Source organism: Vollenhovia emeryi, unplaced genomic scaffold (assembly GCF_000949405.1).
Source record: "Vollenhovia emeryi isolate VEMERY1.0 unplaced genomic scaffold, V.emery_V1.0 DF939136.1, whole genome shotgun sequence".
NCBI classification, from domain to species: domain Eukaryota; kingdom Metazoa; phylum Arthropoda; class Insecta; order Hymenoptera; family Formicidae; genus Vollenhovia; species Vollenhovia emeryi.
The window spans coordinates 2562819-2578850 of NW_011967230.1; the positions used below are offsets into that span (position 1 = coordinate 2562819).

At 45.9% G+C, this 16032-nt stretch overlaps 1 protein-coding gene across 1 annotated transcript in view; it reads right to left on the reverse strand.

Annotated features, from left to right (window-relative positions):
• LOC105567654 (DNA-binding protein D-ETS-4) overlaps positions 1-16032 on the reverse strand; it is a 48706-nt gene that overhangs the window by 15410 nt on the left and 17264 nt on the right. Inside the window, exons 2-3 of the mRNA XM_012022702.1 lie at positions 1599-1990; positions 487-1142 (exon numbers count right to left, since the gene is read on the reverse strand). Coding sequence (XP_011878092.1) covers positions 487-1142; positions 1599-1990 — 1048 coding nt within the window. The remainder of the gene's footprint in view (positions 1-486; positions 1143-1598; positions 1991-16032) is intronic.

The following is a 16032-nucleotide window of genomic DNA, read 5'->3' on the forward strand; positions in this document are numbered from 1 at the left end:
GCATTAAAATTCTAAAAATCTGTTGGAACAAAGAAAAGGTCAAATAATTTCAAGGACTTTATTATATATAGGATTTAAGTTTTCCGTGTCACGTTTTAAATTGATTGTATTCTTGTGTTTTTTGATAAAAATCATTTCGGCAACCTCCCGTTTAATTTTATGTTTTTCGTTGTGTAATATTTTAGGTTCTAACCAGTTGAAGTCATGATCGTGATCTAGACGGTGTCTACTCACAACCGATAAATTATTTTCATGTTTCTTAATGTCCTTGCAGTGTTCGTCAATTCTTGTTCGGAGGTGTCTTTTTGTTTGTCCTATGTAGCATGCATCACAGTTATTGCAATCTATCTCATATACTACTTCAGTTCTTCTGTCGATACTCAGCTTGTCTTTACCCCTCTTAATTAATTGGTTTAATTTTTTTCGGTATTGTTCTTAATTCTGATTAAACTTTCGATAGGATTTTAATAGGAAAACTCGACTCACCTGGGTGAATGCCGAGCGCCACGCAGGTGTTGTCGAAGTCCTTCTGCAGTTGCTGGATGGCCAGACTGAGGACCGGCTCGAGCTGCTCGCGGGCGAGGTCGCCGACGCATTCGCCGGCCTCCATGTCCTCGACGAAGCCGGTGCCGACGCCGCCGAGATCGACGGGTCTCAGATTGTACTTCCTCTGGAAACTTGTGTCCCTCAGCACCTCCCGCAGCAGCTGATGATCGCTCTTCTGGCCGTCCTTGAAGAGCTCTTCCTCCTTTCGCAGCGGATTCGCCAGCTCCTCCCTCGATTCTCGCTCCACCTTGGGCTGGCCCGTCTTGGAAATCCCCGCCAGGTCTTTGCGAAGGGCAGCGCCCTTGAAGAGGAGCTCGTGCAGCGTCGAGCCACCCTCGAACTCGCTCGAGGGGCTGGGCGACGATGATGAGGACAAAGAAGACGGCGACGAACCGTTGCTGCTGGAAACGGATCGCGGCTCCTCCTTGAAGAGGATCTCTTTGAGCAACGGGTGTCCCTGTACGCCGGTGTCCTCCTTCTTTGGCAGGAAGTCGGCGTCGAGGCTGTTATAGATATCCTCCTCGCTGCGAGGCGGAGTACAGGGCACCGTGCAGTCGGTTGAGTCCTCGCGGTAACCCAGACTCTCGGCTAAGAGTCTGTAATCATGCGAAAACGCGCGATCCATTCCCGTTAACAGATTGCGTACGAGAAAGATGACGCGATAAACAATGGTGCCCGAAATCAAGATACGGCGCTAAATGCGGACAATTAGCGACTTTTAGGGCGTGCCGCGCGTAACAATCAAACGTAATCCCAAAAGAGCTGCAAATTTTAACGAGAAAAGAAGTGTCCTTGGGTATTTCCGTAACCAACGTCCCAGTCTACAATAGGTGATTTAAGCGCTAAGCCCTAAGAAATTGACCAATCACAGTCGAGTATTCTTCTCATTTTCGACTGTGGTTGGTCAACTTCTCAGGGCTTGGCGCTTAAATCATCTACTGTAGACTGAGACGAAAGGAAAAGTCGACTAGAAATGTCTTCACGCATCTGTACGCTTCCCTAAGCGAATCTCCGATATGATCATAGAACAAAAGAGACGCTGCGACGTTTACCTGGATTCCTGAAGGATGGCCAGGAGATCGAGGCTCTTCTCCCTTTTGACCGGCTGCTTGGCCGACGGTTCCGGGCTGGTGGGATAAAACTGGGCGCTCTGAGGGCTCCTGGGTACGTAGTAGGGGCTCGTCGGGTACCCCGGCGAGGATCCCTCGTGCGAGTAGTTGGGCGACAGCGGCAGCTCGCCGTTCGGATACGGCGGGCTCTGGTAGGTCGTGGGCGATCCCGAGCGCGGCGAGCGCGCCTCCTGCTTGATCTGCGAGCTCTTCAGGCAGACCTGGCCGCCGCCGGTCGGGCTGTAATCGTCCGGCAGGAGGGACAAATCGAACTGAAAAGTGCTGTAGTCGAACGACGGCGAGTAGCCGGCCGCGGTGGGCACCGTCTGCGGCATCTGAAAAGAGAATCGAGCATCGTAGATCGTACGTACCGCCGTTTGGCGCGATTAGCTGGCAAAAAAAAAAGAAGAATTGTAGAGAAGAGAAAGCGGCGCGCCGAGACGTCAGCCCGCCGCCTGACGTCTCGCGCGAGACGCGGGCGCCGTTTCTCGCGGCCGTCGCTAGCGGCCAAGGCTAGATCGATCGTGGAGAGTATCCACGAGGGGCACCGCTCCGACCGTAAGTGGCTAATGTTCGCAATTAGAGCGCGATTGTGGTTTTGCGGTGGTCAGCCGGCGATCGCGCCTATGCGGACGCACCGGCCGCGGTAACGTTGCATAAGCGAGGAGACGCGTCGCGCAGAGAGAAAGAGGACCATTAGATCTACGAGTATTCCTTCAGAGAGCTCATTCAATCATTCTATATTGTAGCTATCTCGTGGGACGCGCAGTATATCAATCGTACAACACTCGTCCCCGATCTCGCCCCAGATTGTCCAAGCTAGAGACCCTGTGTAATCAGAGACTGGCTGTAAGAGTTCCTCAAATTCCTGCGAGTGAGAGAGAAACATAGACTATCTCGCTCTTCTACGATCGTAACGAATTTGACGAATTCTTATGGCCAGTTTCTGATTACAGGGTCTCTAAGTCCAAGTGATTGTCCGATCACTTCCGCGAGATCAGGTCGGATCGTGTAAAAAAAAATGACGTCTCTCAACGCGGATAACGACGGACAGTCGCAATACGTTTCCCAGCATCGCGCCTCCGCGGCAGAAATAATTCCCACAGGGAGATAGCGCGGCGGTAACGACGCAAGGTGAGCCCCGACAACTGGATCGTAAAGCGAACGCGAGCGTGCGTTACAAGGCGTACACAGGGGGAGGCAATAAACCCGGCCGCCTTTTGTAGTTCGGACGATACGTTGTTCTTCATATCGACCCGCGCGAAAGCGAAAACCGTTCGCGGCGACGCGCGCCAAACGTATCCGCGGACGAGACACTTTCGCCGAGACCCCGGGCCGGACCCGATCGCCCGTTTATCTTTCAGCGTGTTTATTGCCCGTCATGCGTCTGACCCCGCGTCAGTTTGTTACGCCCCGCGAGTCGCTCACGGGCAATCGTATCAAACGTACTGCGCCCTGCCTGTCCGCGCGACCGTCTCGAGACTCGACGAGACCGAGTGAGGGAGATGGAACAAACTTTATGCCTAATTCTACCGATGCAGATCCACTCTGATCTCGGTTTAACTTACCTTTTAGCTTCTTCCAGTGTCAAGAATTGGAAAAAGATAAAAACTTGGTTAAACCGGGATCAGTCACCGACGCCACTTAACTTCGATCTCGGTTTAATTCGTCCCTTTGTCTCTTTCTAACTGCCCCCTCAAGGGGATGCTCGAGTGATTCTGCACCTTCCGCACTTTTTGCATCTGTCAATACATGAAAACATTTGTGTAACGCACAAATTATAAGGCTTATGCGTACAGATCGAAAGTGTTCCGCTATTCGGACTAAATGAGAGAACAGCACGGTGTCATTGAAATTAAATTTAGAAGTCCAACAAGAAGAGACAGATCACCTAACTTATAACGTATTGGAGTGAATAGATTTCTTTTTGGTCTTCTAACAACTTAATTTCAATGATACCATGCTGTTCTCTGATTTAGTCCGAACAGTGGGACACTGTCGATCTGTGTACAAAAGCCACGTAATTTGTATATTACACAATGTTTTCATGAACTGACAGTTCTAGGAGCGAAAAGTGCAAAAAGTGCAGCATCACTCCAGCATCTCCTTAAAAAGAGACAAAAGATGACTTAAACTAATTGTAAGATCAATTAGTCAAACGACGACGGTAAAAACCGGGGTTAGCCGTTACATTGGCAAAGAGAAATATGAGCGAGGGAAACGCGACGGAGTCTATAAAAGTTACAGATGAATTATGAACATTGCGGAGTGTCCGCGTAAATTCCCATGAAGAGAAAGTCGATATAAAGCTCGAGAAGAAATACGTCGCGGCGTGAAAGGGGGGAAAAAAAGTCGCGATGCTAATATTCCGGAAAAGTATGCAATCTCGAATGTAATCTGGAAATACGTATTTATTTATAGACAGATAAAGGTGGAATCTATAAATAAATCCACCTGAAGCGTTTGCGAGTGCAGAAGGGAGAGACGATCGCGGACGGCCGCGTTCACGAGCGAGAACGTTCATTTCCGAAAACGGGCGGGACAAGCGGGGGTGTTTCGGGTATCGCGGCCCCGGATCGCCGGCGCTCATCTCGCGGAGCGAGCAAAACGTCGGAGATACGCGGGCATCAAGAGGGAGAAAGAGAGACGAAACGCCCGCCTCCCGGCGGGCCCGGTGTGGTGCACCTTAAGGGCCCATTTATCTCTACGTGTGTTTATTGCCCGTCGTGTGTTTGACCTCGCATCAGTTTGTTACGCTTTGTAAGCCCATTACAGCGTTCCCAGTGCATCTTCCCTCGCGCTCAGGCGGGGTCGCATCTGACATTTTGACGTAGTGCCCCGCAAAGGTCGACGCGAAATAAACGATTATGCCCACAGACACAGGCGCGCGCGCGCGCGCTCTCTCTCTCTCTCAGACAACGTAGGGACACAATACCTCTGCTACTTTGATCGTACGGACACGAGAAGGCCTCACGTGCACGTGAACGCACGCGTACACGAGCGCAACGGATGGGAGCTCCAAAGAGATACGAGCGAGCACGGCAAAAGCGTACTGCTTATTCTCTCCCGGGGCCTCTCGAAAGGCTCCGAGAGGAGAAAGAGAATGTTTATCTATATACTGATGGAATCTAAGAACGATGCTCTCGGGAGAACCTTCCTGGACTCACTTCGCGCCAAGACCATGAGACTCGGCCGCCGCGGCTCCCAACCGTGAAAATATTCTCTGAAAAACGTCCGATCAACACTTTCAACCAAATGTGATCGTTAACGCCGAGACATTTATATTCGAAACTCGGGCAGTGGCGAAGCGAGCGGACCCTCGTGCGCTCTTATTGTCCTCTTATCATTTTGTATTACGCGACGCAATTCACATTCCGTTAGCAGAAACAAAGGAGCTTCGGAAAATCTAATTGGCTTCGCCGGCGAAGCGCTCGCATGGCAAATGTGCGAGAATGGTGCTCCCATGGAGGGAACCATTTAATGGCTCTCCTTGAGTCTCGCTGCCTCCCTCTCGAGACTTTCGCAAAGACAAGCCATTGACGTCACGCGTTCGACTAATCGCCGGTGCAGCTGCATTCTCCCCTTCCGTGCGCAAAACACGGGATTCCACCGGAGTCACGGGCCGCAACAGCCACGGGGCGACCTCATAATTTTCGAGAGACGGTCGTCCCGTTTAAACACCGTTATTTATTCGCAACTACACGGCGGCACGCGGTACCCCCGTCACCGTATTTCACCGCGCAATTGAGCTTCCACGTAAATAATTACGCCGAAATGTGTGCCCTGGCCATTTTTTTTGTAGTGCATAAAAAACGTACTGGTTTACATATCGGTGGACAGAATCTAAGAACACCGTTAACATCTTGTCGCCTTGTGTGAGATAAAGAAACGCAACTTACTACAAGTACACGGAGGGAATTTACTCTTAAAACTTATCCTGAAAGTCATGTAATCGTGGGACAACACGGCATTTTGAAAAACTCGCTCATAAAATCCTTTTACTTGCCGTACATTCTATTAGCAGAATCTACAGTAAAATTTGAAAAGACTCTTATAAAATTCTTCGAAATGCCACGTTGTCCCACGATTACACATGATTTTCGGGGTAAATTTTAAGAGAAAACTCTCTTTCATTTCTCTTTCGTTTCACTTTCCGTCGTTTGCAAAATAAAATTACGATGATTCGTCGATGACGACGAAGAAACGCGAAGCGTCAACGCTAGTCGCGATCGTCGCGGCTCCAAAGTGACGTCGAAAATGAGTTTTTCTCGCTCACTTTTGAATTCACAACTGGAGATCGCTAAACAGAATGAATTATCCAATTGTTTTGATACATCGTGCTATCAACTACGAGAAGCAACATGGGCGATGACGAGAATTGCCGTCGTCGAGATGCCCGCCGTCGAGCGCGATAACGCGCGAGTTATCGGCCACACGCGCGAGTTTCGTAATACGATTCGAGTTTTCACGATCTCTCGTCGGACTTTGAACGTGCACGGTGACATTTTGAGCGAGAAATCGCGACCTTCGATAACACTGTGACCACAAAATGAGAGACGAGGCGCTCTTCTCGGGACGCGCTTTTCGTTCGTGCGCCGTAAAAACGTCTTCGCAGCGTCTACTGAGTCACCGATAGAACGCGCATTTATATATGCGTTCCGCGTTCGCGAAAAAAAAGGCGAAAAATTACGAGACGATCATAAAAATAGGAGTGTCTAAGGTGCGCATTGAGAAATACGCTTACCCTTGCCTACATTTGCATACACACACATACCTACATGTACGTGTATTTCTGGATACGTGCGCATTTTTAGCAACGCGGTTACATCTTGTCTAAGCGCGGCACCGATTTTGTGTAGCTTACATAGTTTAATCGTGTTTTCGTCCTCATTAACTTAATGGAAATATTGCCATTTTAGGAAATGACAACATACCTCCTTCGGGTGACGATTTAAATTCCACACAGGCAAAATCGTAATCAAAATTTTTGGTCCTCAGATTTTAAGGAACGACAATTTAAGCGGGAAGAAACTATTTTGTATGACATTGCACACGGGGGGGGGGGAATTTCCTCTTAAAATTTACCCTGAAAGTCGTGGGGACAACATCGCATTTCGGAGAATTTTATGAGAGTTTTTTTGAAATTTTACCATACATTTTACATACACGAGTACATGATTTTCGGGATAAATTTTAAGAGAAAATTCTCACCTTCAGAAATTCCTTAGACAGTTTATAGAAGAGAAGTGTGGGGGCTGTCAAGAGCAACGACACAGTTCTATATATTGCGACGTAAAGAATTGATAAAAGAATTCCTCACATTTAATCGGCAAACTACAAATCTGTTGCGATTCCGCTCTGCAATTTAATCTAAATCTGATTTTGCCCGCCTCGTAAACTTAAACCGCCCCTTTTTTATTCTCGCGTAATTGATTTAATTCTTATCTCTCCGCATATTTACTCTAATGAAGAAATATGAGGCGATATCTTTACTCTAATTGACACAAGTGCGTCTTTGTCTCCGCCATATAAATTCCGCCGAGCAATTAAAACAGTCATTCCACCGTACCTGATATTCTTGTTAATTACTCCGCCCGCGATTATATCGCCTCGTAATGTCGTTATTAACATGCGACGTGAAAAGAGGCGAGGCCTCGCAGCCCCGAAATTGTTCATCGGTGCATTCTTCGGATTCGCAGGGAGGTCAACCGCGTACGCAAAGTGCAACTTTTTATCATGCATAGGGTGTCCCGCGCAAAGTACAACGACTCCGAGGTATGCTTTCTTCCGCGGAAAGATCGACTCGAGGTCGGCCGAAGGATCCGCTATTAAAATACAACGCGGTAGAAATGAGACACTGCGTATACAGGTCCGCACGCACGCGTATGCGTGGATATATCTTTATCCGCATCATCACGTCGTTTTACGAGTCGGAATATTTATGAGAGGAATTTCCTCCCGAATTACCATCATTGTGACGGGGCGCGATGCGCGAACGGCCAATCGCGACCGGTACTCTTCCACCTTGTCGGGCATCAATTTCGCTCGGATGTTCGTGCATCGTTGCAATTAATTCCACTAACGCTAAATGCGGCAAACCGATGTCAGCCGCCTCAACCTGAACGCGGCAATTGCGGCTCGCGTGCGTCACACCGCTGAATTACTCTAGAAACCCCGTTTCCAGTTCGTCGCCCATTCAAACTCGTCTCGGTCCGGGACGCGCTTTCGGCCATTAAAATTAAATGTTTATATAAAATAGATAGGCGCAGGCGCAAAAACACCGCTTACGCGTACTCCGCGGACAGCGTTAATTGCGGGTTTAGAAAAAATAATTAGGGAATTTCTCGATCTACTTAAAAACTTGGTATAATTATGAAAAAGGAAGACAAAGATTCCGCGGAGTGAACTTGTTAACGCTGTTACGTCCGAGGATAACGAGTTAAAAAGTAATATAATAACAACTGTGTAATAATAATAAATAATAATTATAAAAGTTACATTATAATAGTAATATTAAAATAATAATCAATTATAACAAATTGTCGAGTACATTTGACGTAATAAATCTAAATATCCTTCGGCTTCCGATCGATCGATTGGTAAGAAGTATCATTCCTTTGCGTATTATATAAGAATACGTTTAGAATGGAAGAAAAATATTCGAATACCAGAGATAGACACAACATGCTTATCGCGAGTGGCTCACAATACACGCGACTAGATAAGAATTAACTCATATAGAGAACTTTTCCGTTTAGCCTCCATCGATTTCGCGATATTACAGCCTCGCAGTACCGTTTCCCTTTTACCCAGCGGCAGATTCCGCCTTTTAGCCTATCAAAAGCGAATGTGCACGTACGGAATATTCATTATGCGTCCGCGGAGAAATCAAGCGTCGTTACTAATCGCGCGGCACATCAAGTGTCGTGGATTACTCACGTATTCCTCGAACGAAGATGCAGGAAGTATTTTTGCGGCTCGTTATCCGCGGCTGATTTCTATGCATTATTAGTGCAACGGAGAGACAACGGAGCGCCGCGATACACTCGAGTCTCATCTGCATATTTTTTTCCCCGGATTAATCGCCGCCGCCTGTGTGCGTGTGTCGTCCGTGACGTCATAAAGCCGCATTAAAATAGTATCGCGGCATCTCGACGCGAGATACAAGTGAGTTGACGAGTGAGTAGTAGGGTTTTCCCACTTCAATTCCGTGCACTTCACTCGCCTCGCGATTACATCTTTCTACTCTTAGGTGTCTTCGATCGCAATTAAATCTTAATCAGCAGTCGGAGCGATAATTTTAAATCGTGCATTTCGCCCGATTTTGTGCCGCCAATTGTTCTACGTATCATTTTTTTTTCTGTCGCTCTTGTCAAAGACGCACTTTAAGGGTGCGCGGAGACAATTTTCTCTTAAAAATAGACCCTAAAAATCGCGCAATCGTGAGACAACGTGGCAGTTTGAAAAACTTTTTGAGAGTTTTTTTTAATTGTACCATACATTTTACTAGTAATTAGCGTTGATGCTGCGCGTTTCGTCGTCGTCGCGATGATTCGCAATAATTTTATTTTGCAAACAACGGAAAACGTATGAATTTGAAGCAAAGGAGAAATAAGAGAGTTTTCTCTTAAAATTTGCCCTGAAAATCGTGCAATCGTGGGACAGCGTGGCATTTCAAAGAACTTTTTGAATTTTTTGAAATTTCACCATACAGTTTACTAGCCAAATGTACACTAAGTATAATTACTATGTAAAATGCATGACAAAATTTCAAAGAGCTCTCATAAAGTTCTTCAAATGCCGCGTTGTCCCACGATTACATAATTTTCGGGATTAAACGAGAATTCTCTCCGTGTGGTATTCATAGTCTGATCTTATATTTAGGATCGTCAGATCATCTTTCGATAGCCAGTGAAATGTTCTATACAGTCCGTGCAGATCTGTCTGTAGATAAATTCACGACGGTCTTGAATATAAGATCTGACTGTGAAAACCGGCCCAAGTTTCCTCGCCTTTATCTGAACGTTATCTATTCGCCGTCTTCTCCCGTAAATTTCTTTTCGCCGCGCCGTCGTCAGGATCAGATCATTCTCCCGGCGGCTGTGAGATCGCGCGAAATCTCGCCTGTGGACGTTACCTTAATCGTGCCCCACGGTGCCTCTCAAGGCCACCGCGGGCATTCAGTTCCATTGAAAAAAATCCCCCTATTACAAATTAAGTGTAATCCCGGCGCGAGGAATAACTTCTTCGCGGTCGCGTGGTTATTCGCGTAATCAATTATCCGTCGCGGACGGTGAAGAAGTTATAGGAAAAATGATAGCGATCGCTCGTTCAACTTACAACCGTTCGCGATCATAGGCTGCGACAAACGGATATGTGTAACGTGTTTCTTCACGCGTGCGATTTGATATGACTTTCCGAAATTTTCATTCATTCGCTTGTAGAACTTCGACCTGACGATGTTCTTTATTCGCTCGCTGTTCGGATGCGAGAGAACGGGACAATCGATTATCTCCGACGCTTATATTTCACAGAGATAAATACGATAGTGCACATTGATCGTAAATTGATGAGTCAATTCGAAGATCGGTAGAGAGTGCGCGTGTGGGAGACGGTGCGAGCGAGCGATTCTCCTTGAATTAAATCAAGTAAGATACATATGATGCAAGCGTAAAAGGTAGAAGGAAGCCGCGTTGAAAAAGCAGGTAATGCGCCAAGAAAGCGTGTAATAATCAACATATCAGCGCGGTAAGAGCAGATGCGCGCGAGTACGTCGAGAGCGGAAATTGCCAGGCGCGCGCGGCCCCGCGCTCTCGGCGATAACGCGCGTAACGTACGCGACGTACGGCCCGGCGGATCCGCGCGGAAACGCAACGGCGCGGCGGCCGCGAATGGCTGTCCGCGGGCGGCGGCGCGGCGGTCCATGGCACGTGCAACCGCGCCGCAACCCCCGACGGCTGACTTTATCGCTACGCGGTGGGTAAACGACGGGCATCGCGGACACTAATGACTGAACGCTCGCGCCGCGTTTCCTCCATTCTCGTGTCTCCCGTACGCGCCGCCGTTAAGTTCAGCGCTTTATCTCGGGGTAACAGCTGCGCTTCCCTCGCCGCGCGGAACACTTGCGGTGCTCCACCCGACGGGTGGACAACCAACAAGGTGCTTGTCGGTTATCGGAAGAGGCCCGGCCGTAATGCCCGCTCTACACCTAGGGATGATCCTACTTGTGCCTCACCCGAGTGAGCAAATAAATGGACGAGGATCGTCGTATTGAGACCGTTTATGGACTCGGGTGCCATTTCTACATAAGAAGACGGTTAAAAATCATAGTGAAATCATACGAAAACCATACAATAGTATGATAGTCATACTAAAATGCCCGTGTAAACTTCTCCCCTCGGATGAGCCACAAGTAGGATCATCCCTAGGTGTAGAACGGGCATAATGGGATACCGGAGTGATTGTGCACTTTTTGCACCTAGAGCTGTCGGTTCGCGTGGAAACATTTGTGTGAGATACAAATATGACGGTAGCTCTTGTGTACAGACCGACAGTGTCTCACTATTCGGATTACATAAATCAGAGAACAGCATGGTATCATTGACTGTTGAAAGTCTATCTGCTCCTTTTCATCTCGCGAAAGCAATCTTCGCTGACGCGCTCTTTGAAATTTTTATCTCGTGAGCAGTCCGAAATTTTCTAAATATTTGGAAAGAATCGAGGAGGAAACCGCTGACCAAAATCTTGTACACCAATGCCCACTAATGCCCAGTGGGCATTACTTTAATTTATTATCTTATGTTATCTTATTTATCTTGTTTTATCTTATCTTATCTTTATAATTCCTCAGCATGGCCTAATGCCCAAAAAATGCCTAGTAATGCCCAGTAATGCCGCAAATCTGTACACCACAATGCCCTCAGCGGTTTCCCCCTCGGGAAGAATTGTTAGCGCGATCGGTTGCGGAAACGGATTCGCAATCGCCCGATTACGGGCTGATTCGCGTCTAATTATTTTCAGCGACTCCTCCGCGATCGTGCGCCTTCCGGCGAGGAGGGAAAGAGAGACAGAGCGCGCGGATGGAAAAAGCGGAAGATGGAGTAGGAAGATCGAGAACGGTCAGCGAGGCAAGACAAATAAATAGGCAGCTGCGATAGCGTAAATAGTAACATAATACCGCATAATGGGGGCATAACGCGCCACGGTAATGCCGTCGGTGCATCACCGTGAAGAAGTTATGGCAGGTCGGCTTTTGTCCGGCGCGAGCGAGCTTTAAAGTAGCGTTATTAAGCGCCTCGCGGGCGCCTCGGATCCCCCGACAGGATCGCGTCCTAGGCCGCCACCCTACGTCCGTGGAGAACCCGGTGAGGATCGTAAATTCGCGTCCGGGGCCCGCAACGTCCCGGCTACACAGTGGACCAGCTTCATTCTAGAAGACTCAGATCTCGAACATCACGTTTATCCCACGAGATAAATTCGCAATTGTCGGTCCCGTTTATTCCTCCATCCCTCATCTTTCTTCCCCTCAAGCTTGCTCGATGTTTATTTTAGTAACATCTCTGATATTTCCATGAAAGAAAAACAATTGTTTCCTTTTGAAGCCAGAAAATGTAATAAAATGTATTTTCAATGAATGAACCTCGCGATACTGAGAGATGGCAGAATATCGGTTCCGTTTATTCCTCCATCTCTCATATTTCTTCCTCTCGAGCTTGCTCGATGTTTAGTTTAGTAACATCTCTAATATTTCTTAAAAAACACTTGTCTTCTTTCGAATTCAGAAAATATTACAGAAAAATCATAAATATATTTTCAATGAATAGACCTCGTGGCGCACCGAGATGGTAAAACATAAAATATTCTATGAGAGAATAAATGCACGGAGAGAATTTTCTTTTAAAATTTATCCTGAAAATCGTGTAATTTTGGGACAACGTGGCATTTCGAAGAACTGTATGAGAATTTTTATGAAATTTTACTATACACCCTACTAGTAAAATGTATGGTAAAATTTCAAAAACTCTCATAAGGTTCTTCAAAATGCGTTGTCCCGCAATCACGTGATTTGCAGAATAAATTTTTTAAGAGAAAATTGCGTACCGATTATTTCTACAAATAATAAACATTTATCCATTTCTTGATGCCACTCGACAATCGAGTCGATGTCGCTCGATAATCGAAGCAGCGGCGGGACGCGGCGTGCCATGGTAGTGTCACACGAGATTTATGTAACAATCGCGCGCGTGATTATTTTATGGGAAATTCGTTGAAACGTCTCTCCCTCGAACGCTCTCTCACGACCGTTAATCGACTCTCGTTAATAATTGCCTCATTATTGCGCATCGTTGCGCCGCCCGTAGCCGATATATCGACGGTGTACGCTATTAATAACACTTTACCGCCCACGCATCGCCCTCGCGGCTATAATGTCTTACGCGAGTGTGTGCTCACCTCACACGCGCGCGTTGCACGACGTGTTACGGCAGGCGTTAGAACCGCGAAAAATTCGCGCCGGGTTTCACGCAATCGAACCGCGCATGGAAGACATTTAGAGCGGCGTTTCTCTTTCTGTGGCCTGAGGAAATTTAACGGAGAAACGCTTCCCATGATAATTCCACGTGTATAAGCTCGCCGTAAAATCTTGCTCAACTATTTTCTGCCGTGAAATCCGCGATACGCAAAGAAAATTATTTCAATATTTATGCTTGCGAAAACTAAATAAACTCACTTTCGAGTCTGCAGGCTATTTAAACAAAAAACATATTTGCATAAAGCATGACCCGTTCATAAACATAATCTAAAATACTTCATATATATATAAAGGTGTTCGAAATAGACTTAAATAATTTAGATGGCGTCAAAGGACAAATATGTGAAACATATCTTTTTTGTATCAAGATTACTTAAGATCTCGAGATTATCTTCTTCGCTACTATTAGTGTATATTTAAAAAATTGGACTGTATTGTATATACACACATATATGTACATATATATATGTATATCCTGTTTAACAGGATTAGAAAATTATTTAAGGCAAATTCAATACTTCATGTATTTCTCTAAATATTTTATACACTTCTCTTATTCTTGCTTTTAAAGCCTTACAAATATTCAGAGTATTGTTCCGTGTATTCAGGTTGAAGAGAAACAATTTATTTCGGCGAAAATGTAACAATATCACACATATTTATATTTACTTGATATATTGTCACCGAATCGGAATTTAAACTGACCGAAATAATAGTGGCGTTAACATTCGCTGCAAATATTGAAAAATTATATGGCAAGTACAAAAGGTTGCCTCTATTCGTTTGGTGGATCACAGCACGGTGATTTCAGCGTGGGACTACTGCGTAATAAATACGCGATTTCGACAAGCTTCCGTGTGCGAAGCGGTCCCTTGTCACTTGTGACGCAGCAGAACCTTGCGCTGCTCTTAGATCAGCCACGTTAAAAAAACACTACAGCTATACAGTTTAATTTATGGACCGTTCTCCGAGTGTCGATCGATCGCGAGATTAATCAGCAAAAAAACACGACAACGTAAAATCTTTCAGCTATTTGTTGAGCTCTGATAAAGGGTCAGAGGAGCCCAATCCGTTCTTCGCCATTTCTAACTACCGGACAATAATCTATTTCTATCTTTTCAGTAATAATATTTTAAACAATAAGAATAGCAACAATAATGTAAAACAACAAATATAACAAAGAGAGAGGGAAAGAGAGACTTAGGTAATTTGCAAAAGTTTAATAAGTTTCCTATATCCGGAATAAGAATTTTGTACAAACAACGTCGCGAGATAAAAGAAATCGTTTTGCTACAAGTCGAATGCGCAAGTAAATGCCAGATACAAGTACGTCATCGGCTCGATAGAGATTGGGAGACCTGTCCTTTAACTCGTGGGTCTCTTTCTAATTCTTCCTCGTGTTCACCCGACATTCCCGAGATGATAATCTCTAGCAACAAACTAATATTCGATTGTCGGCTAAAGTGTATTTTCACGCGTGTCCCACATTCGACACCGACGTCAAAGGGTCGGCCGTCGAGTGGTTACGCGACTTTTTGTCCGTCGAAATTACATCGACGCCGTTCCCCCTGCCTTCGTTCTACGCTCCTTTCGCCGGCGCCGGAGCTCGCGGGCGAGACGAGGACGGCGATAGGAAGTTGTCCGTCATGCAGGACCACGATTTGGAAAACCCGAAGTGACCGACCTTGAGGCTGCCGGTCCGGGAGAGGAACGACCACTTCTCTTCGACATGCGGCAAGGAGAGATTATCTGCATCCCGTGAAAGGGAACGGCGCGACGAAAAAGACAGAGAGAGAAAGAGGAAGAGGACGAGGTGGGATGAGGGGAAACGGTTACACCTCCAGTTGTAAGGCGGCTGTGAATAGCTCGATGAGTGAATATAAACCGCCGGGACGAAGGGAGGAGCAAGGGAAAGAGACACGGGACGTTGCAGATTCTCTCTCTCTCTCTCTCTCTATTTGTTTTTCTCTTTCTATCAAGAATTATATAATATATATGCGTAATACGGGAATATGTACATGAATATGTAGCGAGTAAATTCAATGTTACTGTTAAATAGCAAAAAGAATTTAAGTCTTATTGAATCTCCAGATGAAAAGCGTTCCTCTCTTTTATTTTTAATAAAGCAACAATATTTTCCTAAGGACCTAAGCGACAGTAAAAATAATAATAACATGTAAAATATTAAGAAGCAATAATTGAGAGGATAAAAAAATTATGACATATAGGAAGATTAACAGATTGAAAAAGTAAATTGAGCAGCGTCTGAATAATTACAATTTTTTGTTTTACAAGATGTAAAAACGTTCAAAAGTGTTACGCTTCAAATAATAAAACCAACCTAAAGCTAGCCTGGCAGCCAACGCCCGTAGAAATTAGAAAATACGAACGGTTTCGAATGATTTTTATTCTAAATTAATACTATCCTAAGCCAGAAACGCGGCTCGATACTTTTTCGACGTTAGATATTAGTGAACTGTGATGAAATGTGATCTCTTCGTAGCGACTGGCTACCCTCGCAGTTTATCACTTTGGTGAGAAAACAGATAAGAGCTATCAGTGCCGGACATCGAATGGCTGGAATTCAGCAGTAAGCTAGTTGATCGCTTAAAAGGCGTCGCATCTTTTCTCCTTTCTTTTTTCCTTTTCTCACGCAGGTAACATTCCGATCGCGCGCGTTGCGACGCCGCGCCGATCAAACCGTTATGACATAATTTATTCGTTAATAAGCGGCGATTCGAAGCGAGAACGAGCGGGGGCCCTCGAGGGGCGAATATCCGCGCTACATAGAATAACGACGATAATGACGATAATTACGGGAGTATCGCTTTCTCTCTCTCTCTCTCT